The sequence below is a fragment of the Pseudorca crassidens genome, chromosome 15, assembly GCF_039906515.1.
Source record: "Pseudorca crassidens isolate mPseCra1 chromosome 15, mPseCra1.hap1, whole genome shotgun sequence".
NCBI lineage: Eukaryota > Metazoa > Chordata > Mammalia > Artiodactyla > Delphinidae > Pseudorca > Pseudorca crassidens.
Genome location: NC_090310.1, coordinates 42,023,084 through 42,045,911, shown reverse-complemented (window position 1 = coordinate 42,045,911; position 22,828 = coordinate 42,023,084). Strand labels below are relative to the sequence as shown.

Below are 22,828 nucleotides of genomic sequence, written 5' to 3'. Positions count from 1 at the left end.
GAAGGTCTGAGTGACTTTCGGTGGAATAACCGGATCTGTTTGCTCCGAGGAGAGGGCGCAAGTCCTCTGAGGAAGCAGGGAGACAGATGGCCAGCTATTGTGTTACCACCATCATCTGCTGGGCCGTGAGCAAATATTAAGTGAATAATATATATGTAATTGGTGTGAAAGTACAGTCGCAACATTTCTAATTCCGTCTGAAGGATGGCTACTTCTTGAACATTTGTATTTCATAGAATACTATATTGAAATGTTTCTGTTTACAGGGTTAATCCATTTTAAACCGCTTTAAAGTGAACATTTTCCCCCATTTTTGACACCACTGTGCAATATTTTGAATTGAAATGGCCCGTAATGGCCCTTTTTTATTTTCCATAACAACGTGAGCACTGAATTATAGCTGTGCAATTATGTAAACAATGGAAATGCTTCCAGAATGAATCCTTCCTTTTAAATTTTCATTTTGTGTAATTGTTGGAAGGTTTGGAGCCATAATAAACAAAATTATTTTACACATTTATCGTTCTAAAGGTCAATTATAAGAGAACTAAAGAAACAACACTATGCAAAATGAATAAACCAATTTCTGTTGCCATCGCCATATGTTTTTCTTATCACTTATGGTTTTTCCAGTTACTGTGTACATAGCATTCAATTAAAGCGATTCATTTACTAGGCTGAATGTGGTTTGTGTTTATAGAACTGTGCTTTGGAGGGGAGGAAACAACATGCCTCTATTTGAATTACCTGATTTTTTTTGTAAGATCAGTGATAAGAGACAGATGTTCTCACCAGTTACTTTCTCATAAACCTGAATCTCTGGATAAGCTGCAAATTCACAGCTATCATCTTACAATCCAGTTTTCACACTCAGTGTGTAGCATGCGTGTGGACTTGTAACCAAAAATGAGAGGAAAATACTAGTTTGGTGGTCCGTTCCTCATATTACAGCATTTTGCGGATTGAATTTTATTTCCTCTGAACAAAAAGCATGCGAAAGAGTTTCATGCTGGTCAATTTTCAAGAATAAGCTTAATTCCTATTTTAGAGTCCATCTTTTCATTGAGCTTATAGTTTTGCTTATTATTTTCAGTCTGTTTAGAACGTGGAAAAGAAACTAATTTTTGCTACCAGACTCACTTGATTGGGTATCTTCTAGAACTCCTTAGAAGCATGGACTCTTGAATATCTAAAAACAGAGCATTTTCCGGTTTTTATTTCATTATTTGCCCTATAAATTATATACACTATGGCTAATTGCTGTAACACTTTGCTAAGGATGTTATTGGAGAGAATTAGTTTTTAGGGTTTTTTAACTTTTGGGAGAATGTAATCTAAGAGGCTTTGGGGACCACCTTTGAAATGTTTTAAAAAGCTCTTTCTGAGTATCAGCAAAATAGTAGTTCACGGAATTCTACAAAGTAAATTCTAGAAAGTAAAAATCCTTCATAGTCCTTCCCTTTTATTTTTACTCTGTTTACTTCTGTGTGACCCTCTTCAGTTTACAAGGCATGTGTTCACATCTCTCCCGTTACCCACAAGTCCAGGGGGAATCAGTCCCTTCTGTGGAAGAGAAACGAGAAGCTCTAAGCTCGACGTGACCTGTCCACGGTCACATACACGAGGTCTTGACCCCAGGCCTGGGGCTCTTTTCACTCTGCCAGAGTCTGACGAGTACAGAGGCATTTTCCACCATGATCACAAAGGAGGGGGCACTGAATAGCCCTGAGTCGAACCCGGGGTGCCATGGCCCTGGCTCTGCCAGCCCTGTGACTCCCGGACAGGTGGCTGGAGCGGGCACAGAACTTCTCTCTCCACCCAGGATGCAAACCACGCTGTTAACAAGGAGAGCCTCCATCTGACGGGGACGTTTAGCAAAAACTCAGTCGCCTTGGTTTACCATAATTGTACTGATTTAAGGGTTATTTTCTACTTATGACAGGATACGAGTTTTCCAGAATACTCTTATTTACATGAAAAAAAATGAGTTACTTTGAGAAACAGACAAATCATGTTCACTTTGGACTTGAATAGGACAAAAAGCCTAAGGGTTGTACGTGAATAATTTGTGTTTGGGAAGCACCATCCTGTTCGGTCTCCCTGAAACCCCAGGGACCCAGGAGAAAGCTTCAGTCTCAAGATTTTCATTTTCGCAAGGATTCCGGCTATCGCCATGGTCTCAGTGTGTGGACAGGAAGGCTCCTACCAGAAGTGCCGGCAGCCCTTTGTGGACGCCCCTCTGCTGGGAAGATGCAGCTGCTCTCCTTCGAGCACCACAGTTATTCCTAATTTCAAAATGTTGTCATAAAGATTGTCATCTTTGGGTTGTTCCATTTCAGTGTGGATAAGCAAAATAAGCAAGCATATGGCCCTAACTTGGCCGACTGGCCATACAGCCCCCTCTTTAACCCCCATATTAACCCCAGCCCAGAGCTGCTGTAACTGGCGGCCTCACTTCTCCTGGGGGGCCGCCTTCCGTGGGTGGCGGGCAGGCTAGGCCAGCCATCTGTTATTTTGCCTTCTCTTTCCAACCTTCTCGCCCGTAGAAACAGGTTCTGTTCAAGAGACTGGCCAGGGTCCAGGGGGTGGGGAGCCTGTGACTTTCTCTTGCTGCACACATTTCTGCTTCCTTCAGCATCAGTGGCAACTTAGTCATTTCTGGGAATGCCCCACTTCCAGCTCATTGCCTTGACGCATCTGAATCTTGTGAAGCAAAATGGATTTCATGTATAAATTCTGGCTTTAGCTTGTTAAAGGATTTAGTTCAGAATTCCCGTAAACGTATCCCAGAAAACCCTTTTTTAAAATTAAACCTCTCAATTCCAGTGGTGAAAAATCTGTGATTTAAGTACGTGCTAAAGGTGTTAAAAACCCACATGGTTCAAGGCTCGGTTCCTCCTCTCAACAGATGGAATTAACACAAACCGAACAAAGTTAACATCATGGTTGTTTGCATTATTAATCTTCCCACGCACGGCATTCTACTACCTTGCGAGCCAGGTTTGCACGAATCCTTTCGTGGCAGCAGATGTCAACAGAAGCGTGCTTCCATCTGCTGCCCGAGACCTTGATGCCTGATACCCCGAGACGAGGCCCAGCACAGAGCGTACCTCTGTGAGTAATTACAGGTGTGTGGTGAGGAGTCCAGGGCATTAATCAGAGGCTTCATTATGAAAAAGGTGGATCTTTTGTTCTGCGCTCAGAGCGGGAGTTGACCACACACTTTCTAAACTGCAGTGTCCATCTGCTCAGCCCCTAGAATGTTTGCCTTGGTTGATGTGGACACTGAAATGTATCAAAGGACGTGATTACAGCAGGTTTAAACATTAACCCGGGGGAAGCGTGGTTCGGGTTTTTCTTTCCTTTCCTCCTTCCTTCCTCCCTTTTATCTGTCTATTTATCTGTTTGTCTCTCTGTTTATTTTTGGTATAGGAAAAAGTCTGCTGCAATGCTAAAACCTTAAGTTAGTACTTGCTAAATAATTTACCATATAAGAGTTCTAATAAAGCACTGCGCCATCATTTTAAGGACACACGCAGCATGATTTGTAGATGCTAAATGAGCCTGCTATGTGAGGAAGAAGTCTTAGAAAAAATATTTTGTGAACACCTAAAGGTTCTCTTTTAAGATACAAGTTCTTCAATAAGGTTATTTTTATGAAAAGGGACTTAAGGTGTTAGAATCGAGCACACTGCTATCCCTTGCTCGAATTTAATCAAGTTAAATCAGGATTATTTTAAAGGATTTTCAAATAGCTACACTGAAATTTGAGAAAACAAACCAGAGGTTTTGGGGGGCTTTTTGTCGTTGTTGTTGTTTTGGTATTTTGCTTCTTGTATTTTGCGACTAACTCTAGGTTATATAACTACAAGTCCCGTAGCTACAGCACTTCAGTGCATTTGATGAATGCATTTGGCCTAGAACTGCATAAAAGCAGTTTGTGGTTTTCTTACTAATCCCCTTTGCACACACTCGCACAGATGGCTTCAGAGACGCGGCCTGGCCGTGGATGGCACGAACGCCGTCCAGGAGAAGAGCCCTGGTCTGCCACGGGCTGGAATGAGGCAACGCCTCAGAACAGAGCTGGCGGGCAGGGGCCAGCCGGCCACCCACCAGTGAAAGGCCCTTCCAGACCCAGGGACACCAGGTGTCTGGGGGCAGATGGTCCACACGCAGCACTGGGCACACGTGCCTTGCCACCCACTTCTACCCGGAGCCCCACCGACCACCTGACTTTGGCGTGTGACCCATCCCAGCGGGACCCCCACTCCCATTGTTTCACACGGGAGTTGCCCGAAGAATGCAAGTTTCCATCTCTGCCTACTTCAGGAGTTTGTAATAGACCAGTGTGCTTTGACTTTTGAAAATTGAAGAAGATAAGAAGTGATAGCTGCTTGCAGGTTTAATTTATGTATTTACCTCAGCACTCCTGTAGCTTGTCCGAGGAGCCCACCTCTACGTGGAAGATGGAAGAGTGTCTAGTCCCAATGCCACAATTCAGGTCTTGGACAAGCCACCTCACAGTGTCGGGTCTCCATCCTCTTACGTGTAAAATGAGTACAATAGCCCCTGGACTAGCTCATCTCCTGGAACGCTTTTCACTGAAAAAGTTCCGTGGTCTGTGTTCTTTCAGATAAGCTCACAGTAGTCATATGTACAGACGAACTGATGACTTTGGAATTTTGGTCTGGAAACTTACAGTTGTGTTTTCTTTTCTCCCCTTCTAGGATATTTTAAATACCATTGTAAGGCACTGCCCACCCCGCTTTTTCTCCCTGGGTTTGCCCGGCTTCTCCATGCTGGTGGGGGACTTCATCACGGCCGCCGTCAGGGTCCTCAGTGCAGACACGCTGGCGGTGAGTGTGACAATGCTCAGCATCCCAGCTCCCAGGAGGCTTCACAGCGGCTAACAAGGTTCAGATTTCTCCACTCCTAACAGGTGTTGACTCATTAGTGCAACGTGAAACCGGGCTCTCGGGTAGATGCCCTGGCAGCTGACGTGTGAAATTGTAGGATAAGGTGACACACTGGGAGTGGAAAGGCGTTTCATCAAAAGGCCAGAGTGTGAGAAATCATGTGCTCACTAATAGTGCAGCACATTTACATAGTCAGAGGCAGGACTGGTCTCCTAGAATCTTACTAGCATTTTTCAGTAAATGGTGGCACAGACACTAACGTCTGTGGTCAAGAGAGATTTTTTTTTTTTTTTTTTTGCGGTACGCGGGCCTCTCACCATTGTGGCCTCTCCCGTTGCGGAGCACAGGCTCCGGACGCGCAGGCTCAGCGGCCATGGCTCACGGGTGCAGCCGCTCTGCGGCATGTGGGATCTTCCCGGACCGGGGCACGAACCCGCGTCCCCTGCATCGGCAGGCGGACTCTCAACCACTGCGCCACCAGGGAAGCCCAAGAGAGAATTTTAAGTGTACATCATCAATAAGGTTTTTTTTCTATTATTAAGTCTTAGTTATAAGTCTAATAGAAAATAGTTTCTTAAAATGTTAGAACACTAAAATTTTTAACCGGAAAATTAATATATATCGTTGTATTCATATGCCATAAAACTCTGGCAGAATTCTTGTACTAAGAAATGAGAAGCAAGTGGACTAAGTGAGCGCTAAGGGCTACGAAAAGAATTGATCTGTAGTCTCCACCTTTACCTCCACTATTAGGGCGATGTATTAACGCCTTTGAGAGGACACTCTCACCCATTTCAATTTAAAGGCCTCTCACAGTTGTGCTCTGTACAGCTGTTACCTGTTCAGAGCCAGTTTTCCCTTCTTTAAATGGTGTAAATAAAACTAGCTTTACTGTTTGCCAGGCACTTCTACTGAAATCAGTGTGAGTATCTAGCTACCTAAATTCTGTTTGACACGTTGTTACTTTCTTAGTCTACGTATTTCTTCACTGCAGGGCGAATTCAAACTCCAACCCTGGGTTTTGAATTAAATTGTTTTTTGAATGCTTTGTATAGCTGGTATTTCATGCGCTTTTTCTTCTAGGGGTAAATTAAAAAGCAAAGGGGAGGGAAGAGAGGCAGGAGCAAAAGGGATGGATGAGTGGAAAGAAGGAAGAAAGAAGGAAAATGTTGACTTTGTTCATCCGTTTTTCTTTCTTGTAAAGACTATGACAACTTTTCATACTTATTTCTGAAAAACTTTTTGTAGGATAATCATTCTCAAGGAACCTTCTAATTTACTTTTAACCATTCAAATCAACATTGAAAAAACTTTGGGAAAAAAATTGAAAAACTTTGGAAAAAACATTGAAAAAACAGGATATAGGAAGGAAAATACTTTATTGCAATTTTCCTTACTTGCTCTGAGAGTTTCCTGTGAAAATGCGGGCGCCCTTTCTAGTGATAATATCATGCATGGTGGTCATTCTCTGTGAAAATTTATCTTTCGGCTAGATGAGCTATTAAAGTGGCCTTCCAAAACATTTGTTTAAAGAGAAAGAGAGAGAGAGAAAATATGAGAATGTGAGTGTAAGATTTATGTTACATAAAGGAACAATAACTCTGAATTACTTTGAATCACTCTCTGAGTTTAAACTTGAGGTTTAAAATTGTAGGAGAACTAGTGAGAGGTGTTCGGATAGGGACACACCTGCTCAGTCAGAATTTTCTGTTAATTACAAGCCTGGAGGACTCCTGCTACGTAGATCTGCCTGCTGAGGCCATGAGGGAAAGTGAAACGCGTGCACAAGTACCCAGGAGGTGGGGGAAGATCGTGCTCAGCAAACATTGTTATCACATCTCCAAACTAGAGACGATCCGAAAGTCCACCAGCGGCAGAGTGGATGCATCCTGATGTGCACACAGCGTGGGATATTACATGTAATTCTCTTCCCATTCTCCATCCTGCAGCCCTGCCCAGCCAGGCCCAGGGTCCTTCCCAGCATTGTGGGTACTAGTCATCCACCCTGGGGCAACAGACGCACAGGCCTCACTCTTCTGTGTGTAAATTGGGGCTCACCACAGGCCCAGTACCCAGGCAAAAAAATTGTCTAGATTTACTCCGTTCTTTGAATAAAGCTGCGTAACAGCTCTTTATTTTATGTAGGAGCTGTTGTTTTGTATCCAGTGGTTACAGAGTCACACACGACTCAGGGGAAAAAATCAGCCTCAGCGAGGTTCAAACCAAGACTATATGGTGGGTCAAGGGAACCGTTAGTGAAGGCCGAAAGAACAAGTCTGTGCGAGAAACACTGACTGCGGATGTACTATATGCCAGGACCTGGCCTGCGTAAATGTGACAGGGAACCCATCCTCCGGGAATCGGACAGGTAAACTAAGCGTTAATATTTGCACATAAGTTTCTAGCAGCCACAATAGAAGCACCTCCAGAACCCAGAGGGGTGCCAGTGTGGGACCAATTAATTCTGCGTGATGAGAGCTGGAAGGGAAGGCATCTGTTAGAAAAGTCTTCATGGAAGAAGCAAAGCTGACGCGGAGACCTGCAGGGTGGGCCCTGTCCGTCCGTGAATGAGAACCACAGCCACCACCTTGTCCCCAGGTGGTGCTTACTGGGCATCCTCGGGGGAGAGAAGTGACGAAGACTGTCTGCCCCCTGTCTTCGTGGGGAATGCAAACATCAAATGAATACATAACGCGTCGTCAGGAAGTGATGAATACCAAGGAAAAACCCAAAGCAGGGATGCTGGAGGACACAGAGGTGCAATGACACAATGTCTTGAATTTGCTTTAAAACTGAAAGTGGAAAACTTTTAAACATTTTAAATATTGAAATGAAAAAAACGGAAAGGAGATAAATGAGGCAAGAGTGGTAACATCTTGAGTCTAGGCATTGGGTGCATGGATATAACATTCTGTCTACTTTTACATTTAGAGATTTTCTTAACAGGAAAATAGAGGAAGGTACAGGTAGCAGGTAAGGGGGCAGTGATGGAGGCTGGGTGGTGTCACACAGAACCATAGCACCCTGTGGCGAGGGGGCGCTTGTCAGGGGAGATGGCTTCTGGACCCTGAGTGGAGATGGCAAACAGGTAGTCGGATCTGCAGATCTGGACTCAGGAAGGAAACCAGGGCTACCGAGAGGTGCTGAGGGGTCGGCGACACGTAGGAGGCATTTAAACCCTCGGGTCTGGACATCCCAGACGAGTTGAGTGTCGATCTCGGAGGGAAGAGGGCCGAGAATTGCACTCAGCACCCTGGAGTCTATATCCTGAGGAGGCGAGGGGTCCCAGCAAGGAGACTGTCAGGTCCCCTCGGGAACCAAGAAAGGTGTCCAAGCGATGGAAGGGCTCCCAGGTGCGCGGGAGCTGTCAGCTGCATCCCCTTCCGTGCGGGGTCGGGTGAGACCAGGCCTGGATGGGAACTGGTGGGTCTTGTGTTGTGGGGGTCATGTAACGAGAAGCTGTGTGCTCACTGACCAACTTTGAAAAACCTGAACATTTTGGTGTTAGTAGTTTCAAATCTTTCTATTTAAAAAATGAAGTAAAACAGGAAACAGTAAACTTCACCCCTGATGCCGTTGCCCCAGCAGGGCTGCCTCAAAATCATGAAAAAGTAAAACACATTGTTGCTTATCTAACGTTTATAACCAGAAGGAAAATGTGTGTCTCATTTCCCTTTGCCATGTGCAGGCCCCTCGTTTGGAAGCTCTCACCATTCTCGGGTCTCTGGTCTGCTTTCCCAACACGTACCGCGAGATCCCTCTGTGGCAGCCGGTGCCCGAAGTTACTGAGGTCACCAAGGGAACGGAAGATGTCAAGGTACGTGATGCAATGACCGAATCTCAGGTTAGCATCTTCTATAAATTTATTTAGTTAGTTAGTTATTTTTTATTTTTGACTGTGTTGGGTCTTCGCTGCTGTGCACGGGCTTCCTCTAGTTGAGGTGAGCGGGGGCTAATCTTCGTTGTGGTACGCGGGCTTCTCATTGCAGTGGCTTCTCTTGTTGCAGAGCACGGGCTCTAGGTGTGCAGGCTTCAGTAGCTGCTCCGCGGCATGTGGGATCTTCCCGGGCCGGGGATCGAACCCATGTCCTCCTGCATTGGCAGGCGGATTCTTAACCACTGCGCCACCAGGGAAGCCCTGGTTAGCATCTTCTAGCTCGAGCTGTGTGGTTCTCTCTTCCATTATTATGCATTGAGCTGCTTATCCCTGAAAGTTTGGCTATATCGTTTAGATGTATCAGTTGGTTTTTTAGAAGGCTGGTTTTGGGGGGATTAAATGAACTAGATGGAGAGCGATGGTTAGGTTCCTCGGGTGTTTTTTATTAGATCTGTTTATCATGCCTACGGATCATGATTATGTAATGAATCATTCTTTGTAATAATTTTATTAGTGTAACTATGCTGCATTAGTGCAGCAAATGAATTTATAAGAAATAATTGAAATAAGCAAAACATTCAATCCCATTGTTGGCCTGATTAAATACTACTACTATTTGAGGTTCTAAATTAATCCTTGGAGAATAAAATTAAACAGTCTCTCCTCAGCTGACGTTGGGGCAAAGAAAAATGCTTTTCAAATCAATCAATTAATTTATCTATCTATAGTACACAAGTACGACGTGTAATTCAGTGTACGATGTATAATCCAGTTGAAGTAAAAGAAAACCGAGATTTTTCCTATGACGAAGAGTCATTTGCTCTGCTTGGTTTTTATCGTATACACAGGAAAGCTCTTCCCTAGGCAGGCTCCAAGCCCTGCGAGCCCCCGGCTGAGACCACCATGCTGCTCCCCTGAGCCCCTTGTGTCCTTCCCCCAGTCCTTCAGTGGCCCCTCACTGCCTAGAATGAGGACAGAACATGTGGGAAATCGACTACTAAACAAGGTTTTTATTTTACGTCATTTTGTGTTTTTAGCACTACCTCATAAGTATTTTACTGAAGAATGCCACAGAGGAACCAAATGAGAGTGCAAGGTAAATGCTAAATAAAAGGTAAACTAGTTTAGAATTTTAAGATACACATTCATGTGTAATCAGTTAATGTTAAAAATACTTATTCTTTCACATTACTCTTACACTAAAAAGTACAGTAAGAATTATGTGGGGAAAAGGCTTTATTAATTTTTTCAGAGGTGCCATTATTAAGTGAAAAGCACAAGGTGTGGATGATTGTGTGTAGCACATCCTACCTGTTGTGTAAGAAAAAGCAGGATTGCGAATACATAGGTGTATTCCCTGATATTTTTAACATGGAAGAAAATGGAAGGATAAACCGAAATGTATAAAAATGATGTACTTACAGGATAGTGATTCTCAATCGGCAGTGCTTTTGTATCCCGGGAAACATTCAGCAATGCCTGGAAACATTTTGGTTGCTTCCACCAGGCATCTGAGGTTGCTGGCAGTCTGTGGCCAAGATAGGAGGTTTTCTGGGGCACGTACAGAGTGAAAAGTTCCTATCTGTTCTCCCCAGGTGAGGCCCGGAGCTGGGAGCACTGGTGGCGGGCACAGCAGTTTCTGATCCTCAACCTCCAAGCTTGTAAGGTCACCAGAACCCCAGCTCCGCCTCTTGCTCGTGTCCTGCTCCCTCCGGGCCGGTTCCAAGCGAGCGGCGAGCACTTGCACTGTCTTATTAGCTCTCCGATCATTTTCAAGGGTTTTTTCTTTTGTATTTTGTCTAACTTCTTCACTTACCTTCAGTGGACGGTTTAGTCACAATTTTCTAGTCTGCCATTACCAGAAGCTGTAAATTCATGATCAATTTGATAATATTAAATAACCTTGCATTTGGGGATAAACACAACTTGGTTTACACAGCACTGGATCTGATTTGACTAACATTTTGTTCAGGAAAGTTGCATTTATATTCATGGCCTTTAATTTTCTCTCCCCATCCTGTCCTTGTCAGGTTTGATTACAAGGTTATATAGTCTCACAAAATGAGCAAAGTGCTGTTTCATTCTGTTCAGTCAGCAAGAGTTTTTGTAAAATTGGACTTGATAGTCTTGTGTATTTATTTAATAGACCTTGATAGTAAAACTATCAAGGTATTTTCTTTATAAGAAGGTTCACCACGGACTCATTTTCTTCAATGATTTTAAGGAAAAGGTTTTTTTTGACAGTTTAGATAAACTAAAATTTTCTAAAAACTTGTCCATTCCAAGTTTTGAAACATTGTGGCATCCACGGTGTTTCCATTATCCCTTTGCTATCTTTTATCTCTTTCACTTCTATAGCTATAAGCACTTTTTAATCTCTGACACTTTTTGTGTGTTCTCTGATTTTTCTCACTAGTCTTACCAAATATCTGTCAATTTTATTGGTCTTTTCAAAGAAGAGACTTTTGTCTTTGTTCAACCTCTCTATTCTATATTTTAATTTCCTACTCTCTGCTCTTTTTTTAATGTCCATTCTACTTTCTTTACATTCTATAATTCTTTTTCTCACTTTTGAAGTTGTATACTTAGTATATTAATTCTCAGCCTTTCTTTTATGCAAATATGAACAGTTAAGTCCATATGTTTATTTCTAGGTGCTACTTTGTCTGAGTTCTTTAAGTTTTGATATGTAATATTTTTGCACTACAAAGCTTTTCCAATTTCCATTATGATTCCTTCATTGAGTCATGATTTATTGAGCAATATATTTCTTAATTTCCAAAAATATCATTCTTTCTATTTATCTTTATGCTGCTGATGCCTTAGTTAATTGCATTGTGGATCAAAAATGTTGTTGGTCTTTGGAATTGTTGAGATGTGCTTTATGGTCCAATATGTAGTCAGTTTTTGCAAATGTCCCGTATATGCTTGAAAGAATGTATATACTATTCTTCAGTTGTTGGGTGTAGTGTTCTAGATGTGTCCATTAGATTAATTTTTTAACTCATGTGTTTCAAATATTACACATTCTTTCTATTTTTTTCATCATCTAGATCATTTACTGAGAAAGATATGTTAAAAATCTCCCAATTTTATGGTGCATTTATATATTTCTCTTCGTATTTCTGTCAATTTTTGTTTTATATATTTTGAAGCTATGTTATTAGCTGCACAGAAGTGTAAAATTATCCTATCTCTATAGTTAATCAAATCTTTTATATTTATGTAGTGACCTCTTCATCTTTAAGGGTGATTTTTTTTTATCTTAAAGACCAGTTGTCTGATATTGATTCACCTATATTTTTAAATAATATTTTCTTTTAAATTTAACCTTTCTATATTCTTCTCTTTTAAATGTCTTTGCAAAAGCTGTACATACTTGATTTTATGTGTTTATCCTGTCTGATCTTTAGCTTTTAACTGAAGCTTTAGTTCATTTGCATTTACTGTAGTTACTGATATATTTGGATGTAAATCTTTCATCTTATTTTATACTTTGCTATTTGTCTTTTTCAATATTTCTTTCATTTTCTCCTGTTTTTTTACCTTCATTTTTTTTCACTCACCTTTTCTTCCTTCCTTCCTTCCTGTTTTTGGGAGTGATTGTGTTTTTTTCACATTCCATTTATTACCTCTATTTTTTTAGAAGTCATAGACTTTCAGTTCTTTTAGAGGCTGCCTTAGAAATTTTAATATGCATACTTATCTTGCTAGTTCTTAGTCTGTCTTTATCCTCCTCCTGAACAATGCCAGTTCCTTAGAATGTAATATTCTGATTTTGCTCCTCTGTCACTGTAGCTGTTCCTCTCCTGTCTGCCTTCTCTACCTACCTCTGGGGGTTAGAGTGACTCAGGGTTTAGGGCTGGCTGTCTTTCCCTCTGCATGACGTTCCTAGGTGCTCTTATTCATTTCACCAGACTTTTTTAACACCATCTGCTTGCTGATGGTACTGAATTTATTTTCCTGGCCCCTTCTGTCAACCCCTTAAATATTCAGGCTTTTATATTAAACTGCCTACTTGATATCTCAACTTGGGTGTCTTAACACGTGTAAACTTAACACAACCATAACTGAAGCCTTGAGTCTGCTGTCTGCCCCAGAGCCTAACTGTCCTCAGACATCATCTCAGTACTTGTCACCATCATCTGCCCAGACTGTCAATTCAGAAACTTGGGAAAATCCTTGATTTCTCCTTTACCTGCACCTGCTACATTCAGACCTTCAACAAGTCTTGGCAGTATCTTTCTTCCCTCTTTTCCTTTAGTGTAGAAAGCCAAATTCCTGTGGAGTTAAAAGTGGAATAGAAATATGTATAATATGGTCAGTCTTTCTTAGTTGTGTGTAAAAGGAGTTAGGCAATGAAATTAAGGTCATATGAGTGTAGGTAAGCAAGCAGACTGAAATATGATCAAGATTCAAATAAATGGAGGAGAACTGAGAGAGAATATAGTTATAATTGTGAGTGATAGTGATTCAGAAAAATTAAGAAAAAACAAGAAGTTTTTGTTATATAAATTGGAGTGGTATGAGGTGGCATAGTAGCAAACAGTATTAAGAGAGTATATTGGAATACAGAGTGAGAGCAAGGTAATACTGCCATTAGCTTAAAAAAGTCTTGATAGATAAAACTCATTCACAATCACAAAGGACATCCTGGGGATATAGAGAACATGAGGAGTCACTGGGAGTGTAAGAATAGGAAGATGCTAAATGAGGATGCTAAATGAATTTCAAAGAGAGAAAATAGCAGGAAGAGCTGTTATAAGCGAGTGTGGCTCAAAACTCAAGGCAGGTGAGAGTAGCTTAGGTTATAAAACCATTTTACAGGTCACAGTATTCTCCATAGTGCAAGGCTAATAGTTACAGAGAAATGCAGGTGTTCCTAGAAACGAGCGCTCTTAACAAATTACACTTAACAAATAGGTTAATGGGTCATAAAAAAAAAATAGAATATACACACATATATATACACACATGCACTCAAAGGAAGAGCAGCTCTTAAAACGGTAACAGTATGATTTGGGGCATAATTCCAAGTGGTATAGTTTTCATGGGTCAAACAATCAGTCTGAGTTTGGCTGAGGGAAGATAAAGAGGCTTTGGGAAAGAATATAGAGTTCTTGGGAATGACTATAGACTAAGATGCAAGGGGCAATTTCTAGGAATTGGGCAAGAGAAGAGAGACATGTAGACAATTCTAGACGGTCAGGAAGGTGTGGCGTCTAATGCTGGCGCCGGAGAAACAAGAAAGGCCCGGCACACACCTTGTAACCGAGGCAAAAGCACAGCTGTTACCGAGGGCGTTTTGGTAGAAGGTGACATGGTCGCCAAAGGGGTTTTAATTAACTGGTTCGGAAGCGCTTAGTCCATTCTGATCGAAAGAGGTGAGAATCCAGTGAAGTATGGTGGTTTTAAAACCTCAAAATAGCTTGATTTCAATTGCTGAATTATACTGATGGCCTTTAAGGGACGTTCAGTGTGGAGGGATGGGCAGTGTGTCCGGTTTGACTGGCCCTGGATGTGACCTCCTGCTACAGAGAACAGCATATTACATATTACAGCAAGCATCTGGTTCCAAGTAGTGGTTTGAAGCCCCTTTTTGTTCAGAAAGTGAGCAGGTTGGGGGGCAAGCATTTAAATTTCATATACATGCATTCAGGAAACGTTCAGAAGAATGTGACTTTTTGATCATTGCAAAAGATATTGAGTGTATCAATTCCAAAGAGAATTACCATCCAATCTTGATTTATAATTGAGAAAGGTAATTTTTAAAGGAGTATGCAACTTAAAGAGTATTTTGTCTTAACACATTGTTTAAAAGAAGTAACAGTGAAACTTATTTTGAAAGTTGTACTCAGGTATTCTTTACGATAAAATACAGGATTTGTCCTCTGTTTTTGGTAAGTGTTGTGTATTTTATTGTAAGGAAAACAATTACAAACTCAATTTCCAACAATCTTCTAAGATTCATGTTTTTGATTCTTCCTCAAAAATATCCTGAAGCAAGAAATTGTAATAAAAAAATTAGTTTCAGCAAAAATAAGTGATAATGTGCTGTGACAATTAACAGAAAATATACCATTTATTTCATTAAATATTTAATTACTAGCCATTATGAATATTTCTATTTGTCCTGAAAACTGGTCTGTTGAGGGTACCTTATCTTTTTTCTCAAGAAGATATTTTGTTAATATGTCTGTAACTTTTGTACTTTATAAACAAGGCTTAAAATATTTTGTCATTTGAAAATACCAAGAAAATTCATCTCTTCGTGAGAGATGAATTTTCCTCCTTGTCTCCTTCTTTTTCAAAAGGTGCATTGCCATTTGCTCCCTGGGCGTCTGGATCTGTGAAGAGCTTGCACAGGGCACGAACCATCCTCAGCTGAGAGAGGCCGTCAACGTGATAGGCGTCACTTTGAAGGTATTGCCAGTTCGTCATGTGTATTTGACATTAAGCTGTTTCCCAGGTATTCAACCCGTTTTAGTTTGAATTAGCCCCATTTCTATTTCCCCCTACATTACAGAGAAGTTTTGATTCAGAAATCTTTTCTCTCAGAGCCACGTTGAACGTTCTGTGAGGGGTCCTGGCAAAGCCACCCATGGCTGCTTACCCACTGGCGGCTGCAGCCTGGCTGTCCATAGCCTGAGCTTCGTGGACCGGCCCAGTGGGTTCCTCTGGTGGCTGGGCAGCTCCTGGGGGCAGGATGCCTGTCACCTGTGGGTTGGAGTGACAAGAAAGTGGGGTTTCATGCCCTGGCCTCCTCGGCAGGACCAGGAGAGACCAGACAGCTCCTGGGCAACAGCCTGAGTGCTTCACATCAGTGGGGCCTTGGGCACTTTGAGGATGTCTGTCTTCCTTGGCTTTGTTAGTAAGAAGGGCTGCCATGTGCTGCGTGCTCACCTCATGCTGGGCCAGATTTTTCTTAGTATTTCTGTAAATTTTCAAAAAGTTCTTTAATTTTTCTATAATTATGAGGAGAAACATTAAGGCAGCAGAAGAGAATGTACCTGCCGTGTCGAGCCCTTGCCCTGTCAGGGGCGTCCCAGCGCAGTGCACGGACTGAGCCATGGAATCCCGCCACCCCTGTGGACACTGCTGCTTCCCCCATTTTAGAAATAAAAGAGAAGGCGACTAAGGGGAAGGCCAGGGAACCTGCTCCAGCTTGAATTGCTGAGAAATCAGAGGGCCAGGATCAGTCAGATTGGCCTCCCTTTAAACATTGTAAATAACAGAGGAGAACTCCTGGACAGAAGTCCTGGGCCCTGGGGCAGCTCCCTCACCTTTCAGTGCCTGTGTCGCCGTGCTGGTTGGAAGGGGGAGCACATCAATATAAGAGAACCGAGGGCCAGAGAGGAAAGAGCAGCCTCAAGGAGCACGGGGGACGGTGAGCAGCCACTCTGGGAAGAGGGCCTTAGGGGGCTTGGGGCTCTACCAGGTGGAGGAGAGCGCAGGGGAGGGGAGGGGGAGGAGGGGGTGGGGAGGGGGAAGAGGGGGAGGGGGAGAAGGGGGGAGGAAGAGGAGGGAAGAGTGCCTTAGGGGGCTTGGGGCTCTACCAGGGGGAGGAGAGTGCAGGGGAGAGGAGGGGGAAGAGGGGGTGGGGAGGGGGAAGGGAGGGAGGGGAGGGGGAAGAGGGGGGAGAAGGAGGGAGGGGGAGGAGGGGGAGAAGGAGGGAGGAGGAGGAGGGAAGAGGGCCTTAGGGGGCTTGGGGCTCTACCAGGGGGAGGAGAGCGCAGGGGAGAGGAGGGGGAAGAGGGGGAGGGGAGGGGGAAGAGGGGGAGGGGAGGGGGAAGAGGGGGAGGGGAGGGGGAGAAGGGGAGGAGAAGGAACAGGGGTGGGGGGGAGGAGGAGGCTCGGCCCTACCTGCCCGGTTGGCAGCAGGGAGCACGAGTTCTGCCTGTGGGCTTTGCATGGCTCCGTCTCCGGGCTCTGCTCTGCTGGAAACGTGCCCTCCAGGAGCGCTTGGCGAGGTTGACATAGGTGTCCCCTCAGGCACGGGAAGGGCATGGGCAGCAAAGGTAGGGAAGCGCCCGCCAGGGGGTGTCGATAAAAACCAGCCTCTGGCTGTGACAGCGATGGGAACAAAGGGCTGTGCAGCCTCTGGAGAAGTCCACTCGGCTACTCGTTTGTTGCGGGCGGGAGCTCGTGTGGGCAGCGGGGTGGGACTCTGCTAAGCCAGAGCCAGACTTACAGACTCCGGCATCCTCATGGGCGAGTGGCAGCATCGGCGCTCGGGCCCTGCGTTCCTGCCCTCAGCCCCACTGTCCTCCTTCCCTTGCCCATCTTAGGAGCCATAGTCGCCTCTCCCTTCCTCACCACCATGGTCCTGGTCACCGGGTCCTGAACGGCCTTCGATCACTCCCGCCTGCTGCCCGGGGCCACCCCTCCCACAGCTGGCTCCCTCGGCCTCCTCCCCAGCCCACCCCCACTCCGACCCCCATGGCCCGAGCCTGGACCTGCAGATCTGCCCTCCGTGCTGCTGCCAGAGAGGGACGTCCGTGAGCGGGCCCCTGTCTGCTGCACCAAGCTGCCAGTTCCTTCAGAGCAGGGACCGTGTCACCCTGTACCTGTGTCCTCTGTGCTGCTCATTCAGTGCCGGGTACATTGTTGGTACCCCGTGGGCATGTGCTGGTGAGCAAGTGGGTGATACGTTTCATCCCCACATCCCGCAGCCCTCCACGTGTCAGGAACACCACCGCCCTCGCAGACCTCCACAGCGACTCTTCTTGACTCTTCTTGCCTTGGTGCCTGCACCCTGGGCCCTGGGCCCACTGCCTGGAAGGAAACTGGCCCCTGCCCGACCCCACGTTCTTCCCGGCTCAGCACAGCTCTCCCCCTCCCTTCCCCCGCCCCCCCCCCCCGGCCCCAGTGGCTTCTCTCTGTCATCTGCCCCCACCTCTCACGCCTCAGCCCTCTCTGCCCTCTTGTCTGCCATGTCCCTCATTTCACCATTGTCACCTCGTCTGTCTCCGGCCATAATGCAAGAGCCATGCCAACCTTATGTTTCTACCATGTGACCCGACCAGCGGGACGCAGCAGAAATGCCCCCAGTGCCCACTCTTACTCTTCCTCTCCCTCCACATTCCGACGTCCCCTCAGACTTCCTTGGGGCTGTGCTCAGCATTAGGAATACGACAGAGAATAAGATGCAAGAAGATAAACACACAAAACAACAAGCAAACAAACACAGAGGATCAGCTCTGATAGCCCTTAATGCCGTCTAGAAATTACAGCAGGGGAGGAGGATGGAACGGAAGAGCTGGAGGGGGTGGGCTCCACGCCTTTGGACAGTCTTGGTGGCCTCATGGGGGAGATGACATCTTGAGTCGTGATCTGAAAAATGTGGCAGCACCTGCCGAGTGCAGACCTGGGGAATGAGTGTCCCAGGCAGAGCAAGGAGCAGGTGCAAAGGCCCTGGGGCAGAAATAAGTCAGAGTGTTTGAGGAGTGGACAGAGGCCATGAGGGTCAGGGGGCGGGAGATCTGGGTGGCCGGAGGAGGCTGTGCAGAGCCCCTTGGGGCAGATGCTCTCACCCCAGGTTTCCTTGTGCCTGTCAGGAGGGGAGCAGTCAGTAACTGTTCTGTAGAAGTAAAACTGACCACCTTTCCCATCTCATACTGTGATTTGTCACTGAGCTGCTAAATGTTGACTTCTCTCTGTTGTTTTTGTGGCCCTCTGGTCAGTTGGCATCTGCTTCCTGCAACCTGGAGCTCCTGGGGTGGAAATAGCTGAGACGCAAGTCCAGAGATCTCCCTAGACAGGGACACAGATTTGGTGACAAAGCGTTCTGCCCTAGATGGTGGGGTGTGGATGGCAGTGTGGCCCAGGGTCTGGCCAGGGAGGGAGCACTGGGAGTCCTCATCCCTCCCCCACACCCCCCCCAGCCCACAGTCCCTGCGAGAACTGCCCCATTGCTGTGCCATCTCCCAAGAAACAGGGGCACCTAGAGGACCCTGAGCACACGCCAGATGCAGAAAACAGACTCAATAATAACCGAATATCCCATAACTTTGAATTATGTTCTCCTAGCTTCACATTTTTCACATTTCTTAGAATGTCATATGTGCAGGTTAAGTTTAATTTCATCGGATAGAAAGGCTTTTGATCAATCCTTGTTTCCCCAAGTGTAAAATGAAGATAGCGACTGCCTTATGGAGCTGTTAATGAAGAGTTATCAAGGCGAAAATGAGCACAATTCTCGTTAGAGGTTCAGTACACAGGGGGTACTCAATAATGTACTACATTTCAGTTTCCTCCAGTCGGCAAAACTATCATTTGTGTGATCTGAATAAGGCATTTGAATTTATGCTTTTAATTTCCAAATGATTAAATGACAACTACTTGTTTCTATAGAATGTTATGTAAATTAGTACAGCTAGTCTAGCAGAAGGCAGTTACAGGACAGTGACCGCATACAAACTGTCTGGTGATAAGATACATTTTTCATATATTTAATGCACAACAGGGACATGGATCCCCAAATGGAGCTGGAAAGAAATCGTTGTGGGTTCTCCTTTAGGAGTACTGCACACGTGAAGTGAGGTTATTTCGTTTGGGGTTTTGTTTTCTTTTCTAGTTTCCTAACAAAATCGTGGCCCAGGTAGCTTGTGATGTGCTTCAGTTGCTGGTTTCCTACTGGGAAAAGCTTCAGATGTTTGAAACCTCTCTGCCTCGGAAAATTGCAGAAGTAAGTCTTTTTCCCATAATGCTCAAACATCAGCGTGTCCCTTTTATTACATTGGATATTTAATTAATTCTAGATACTCAAATAATGGTTGGAGAACCAACCATTAAACTGCCGTGTGAGTCACCCATTTTCAGAGTAAATTGCGCTGGTTCTTCTCAGCTGCGATTTCAGGCACCACGTAAGAAGCCACCAGTGTTCCAGGGCAGCCTTACACTTGGGGAGTTTGAAAGGCAAACACGGCCACAACAAAGAGACCTTTTGTTGATTGGGCTTCATTCATCCAGAGTAATTTGGATGGTGCCAACAAGGAGTCGGCAGCTGGTTGTGATGCCCTGTGTGTGTGGGCGGGGGTGGGGTGTGGGGGCCTCTCCCAGACTGAAGACCCGGAGCGAGCTTTCTGCCATAGCGTGATCGCCCGGCTGTAATGAGATTACGACTGTAATACCCTCCGTGGGGTCACTGGTGGAGGACGGGGGCGAGAGGAACAGGAAGAACCTTCTCCACGAAAACACCCCGGATGTCAGTGGCACGTGAAGGTGCCGGCTGGCACAGGGGCAGGTACCCTCACCCTGTAGGTGTGGTTGGTAAGGCTCGGCCGTTCCTGCCAGGTTTTGTCGCTGCCCTTCTTTAAACATGCCCTGTTCTGTACACACCCAGTGCAGAGGAAGGGATGTGATTTATTTTCTCTCAGCCCTAGACAGATTTCACCCGTGAGGTCACTTTGTTCTCTCAGAGATACAGCAGAAACCACAAGCGATTTTCAACCTCAAGGGACCTAGAGTGAAACAGAACTTTGGACGATAGGCATATAAGCTGCTGCAAAATGTATAGTTGGGTTTTAGGGCGACCATATAATTTATCACCTAAACTGGAATACCTTTGAGAATGAAAGTGGTGCTGGTACCCTGCAGCCGCAGGTGTGGGGAGACCTGGGGTAATTGATAAGAAAAGTAAATGGGAGCATCTTCAGAATTACTTTTGCAAGTATTTGTTGCTTTCCTTGTGAGAAGTGTGGAGATGGAAAATGGAGATTGTGTGACTGCAGAGAGAAATACTCCTTCCTCTGGGCCCCCGATTTCACTGCCAGCAGAGTGGAAACAGGCATGGCCATCGCCTTCTGGTTTTCAGGTCACACAAATCTCTGAGGTGACTCTTCGCTTGATGTCACCTTCCTCTGGGAGTTGGCACCAGGCTGGCTTTAGTGGCAAGGCCGTCCTGGGCCTCCTTTCACGCGGCTTCCAGAACTGTTACTGGGGTCTGTTTGATTGGGAATTTGTCTTCTCTGCAGATCCTCGTGGCCACGATTGCTTTTCTTTTACCAAGTGCAGAGCACTCCTCAGTGGAAGCAGACAAGAAGGTAAGTGGCACATCGGCCAGGTCCTCCCTAGACTTTGTTTTTTTTACAGAATGGCACTTTTTTTTTTTAGTATTTTATTTATTTTTTTATACAGCAGGTTCTTACTAGTTATCCATTTTATACATATTAGTGTATATATGTCAATCCCAATCTCTAGAGGGTTTTTTTTTTTTTTTGCGGTACGCGGGCCTCTCACTGTTGTGGCCCCTCCCGTTGCGGAGCACAGGCTCCAGACGCGCAGGCTCAGTGGCCATGGCTCACGGGCCCAGCCGTCCCGCGGCATGTGGGATCTTCCCAGACCGGGGCACGAACCCGTGTCCCCTGCATCGGCAGGCGGACTTTCAACCACTGCGCCACCAGGGAAGCCCTCTAGAGTTTGTTTTTTAAGAATGTAATAAAACAGATGGCAAATACTATCACATACAGGGCTATCCTTTATAATATCCCCTGTTAGGAGCTGCCGCGGAGCGGCTGGGCCCGTGAGCCATGGCCGCTGAGCCTGCGCGTCCGGAGCCTGTGCTCCGCAACGGGAGAGGCCACAACAGTGAGAGGCCTGAGTACCGCAAAAAAATAAAAAACAACAAACAAGGATATCTATAATATCCCCTGTTAGGACGGGCCCTAACAGCCTCTCTGTGAAAACCTCATTCATTTCTGTGTCCCTGAACAATGGCTGCGATGCCGGGAAGGTTCTGCTTCACTGAAGGTTTGCTGTCACTTGGGGTGGAGTCTGCGAGGCTGCAGCCTGAGGCTCTGGGTCTGCTTCGTCTTCCAGTTCCTCGTGTCCCTGCTGCTCTGCCTCCTGGACTGGTGCATGGCGCTGCCGGCGGGCACCCTCCTCCACCCCGTGTCCACGGCGGCCCTGGACGAGCAGCCCGCGGCCCGGACCCCCTTGCTGGATTACATCTACAGGGTGAGTCTCCCCTAGGCCTCGGGGCACGGAGCGTGGACTGCAGCATCAGAGAATCACCAAAACAGGTTTTAGGCATTCACATACTTATCTGTGCCCTTTTGACAAGGATTTATGGGGGTTCAGCATTTTAAAAGAAATGAATGACTTAAGGAGTGAGAGCAGAACAGTTATCCTAGAGAAGCAGTGGTTACCCAGTTCACGATGCGTGCACTTTACCCAACTGCTATCGTCAAACAACTGCAGTTTGGTCAGAATCCCCCAGTGTTCATGGGACGTGGTCTGTATCTGCTTCGTTATGAAAAGAACTGTTTCTGTTGTAGGAATATCCACAGCCTTAGTTGGACAAAATCTGTTTATCAAAGGAAGAAAAAGTATAATGGTCCCAGTTACCTCCTAAGTGCTGTTGTAGTTTGACAGGTCGTCAGGGGGCAGGAGGTTGGGGGCATCCCTGGCACACAATCCCTTCCGTGCTTCACAGGTTCTGCACTGCTGTGTTTGCGGCTCAAGCACTTACACCCAGCAGAGCCGCTACACCCTGACCCTGGCTGACCTGTCATCCGCGGATTACGACCCCTTCCTCCCACTGGCAAACGTGAAGAATTCTGAGCCGGTCCAATTTCATTCATCAGCAGAACTGGGCAACCTGCTTACTGTCGAAGAGGGTAAGATTCTTCAGAATAGTCATCCCAGTTGACAGGAAAAGGAAAGACGGTAGCCATTTGTTAATACTCGCTGTGTTACTTTTTAAGCATCTGGTGGTTGAAATCCAGGTTTCTAGAGTGCTCTGTGATAGCAAGTCCTTCCTTCCTCGTTTCCTCTCTTTTTCTGTTCTCCTCGCCTTTCTTTTCCCATCTTAGTTAAATTTTGTATTATCGAGGACGCACGGGACCCACAAACACAGTCCATTTTCTGTCCCCAAGGAGCTTTTCATCTCATGGTGGCGGGGGGTGGGGGTGGCGACAGGATTCAGGCAGAAGGACTCGTGTGTGGCCCGGCAGCACCATAGGGGCTTCCCACAGAGAAGGACCTAAGCCAGACTTGGAAGGACGGGCTGACTTTGCGAGGAGCTGGTAGAGCG

General features: G+C 45.6%; 1 protein-coding gene across 6 annotated transcripts in view; it reads left to right on the top strand.

The window, feature by feature from the left end:
* The window catches only part of RALGAPA2 (Ral GTPase activating protein catalytic subunit alpha 2), a 282,048-nt gene that overhangs the window by 145,780 nt on the left and 113,440 nt on the right, over positions 1-22,828 (top strand). For all 6 annotated transcript variants that reach the window (XR_010935102.1, XM_067707375.1, XM_067707374.1 and 3 more), the window contains 8 exons: positions 4,728-4,856; positions 8,605-8,733; positions 9,831-9,889; positions 15,108-15,216; positions 19,370-19,480; positions 20,769-20,837; positions 21,613-21,750; positions 22,229-22,412. Coding sequence is in view for 5 of the 6 variants with exons in the window: in XM_067707375.1 (XP_067563476.1) it covers positions 4,728-4,856; positions 8,605-8,733; positions 9,831-9,889; positions 15,108-15,216; positions 19,370-19,480; positions 20,769-20,837; positions 21,613-21,750; positions 22,229-22,412 (928 nt within the window). In the remaining variant the exon portion in view is untranslated. The remainder of the gene's footprint in view (positions 1-4,727; positions 4,857-8,604; positions 8,734-9,830; positions 9,890-15,107; positions 15,217-19,369; positions 19,481-20,768; positions 20,838-21,612; positions 21,751-22,228; positions 22,413-22,828) is intronic.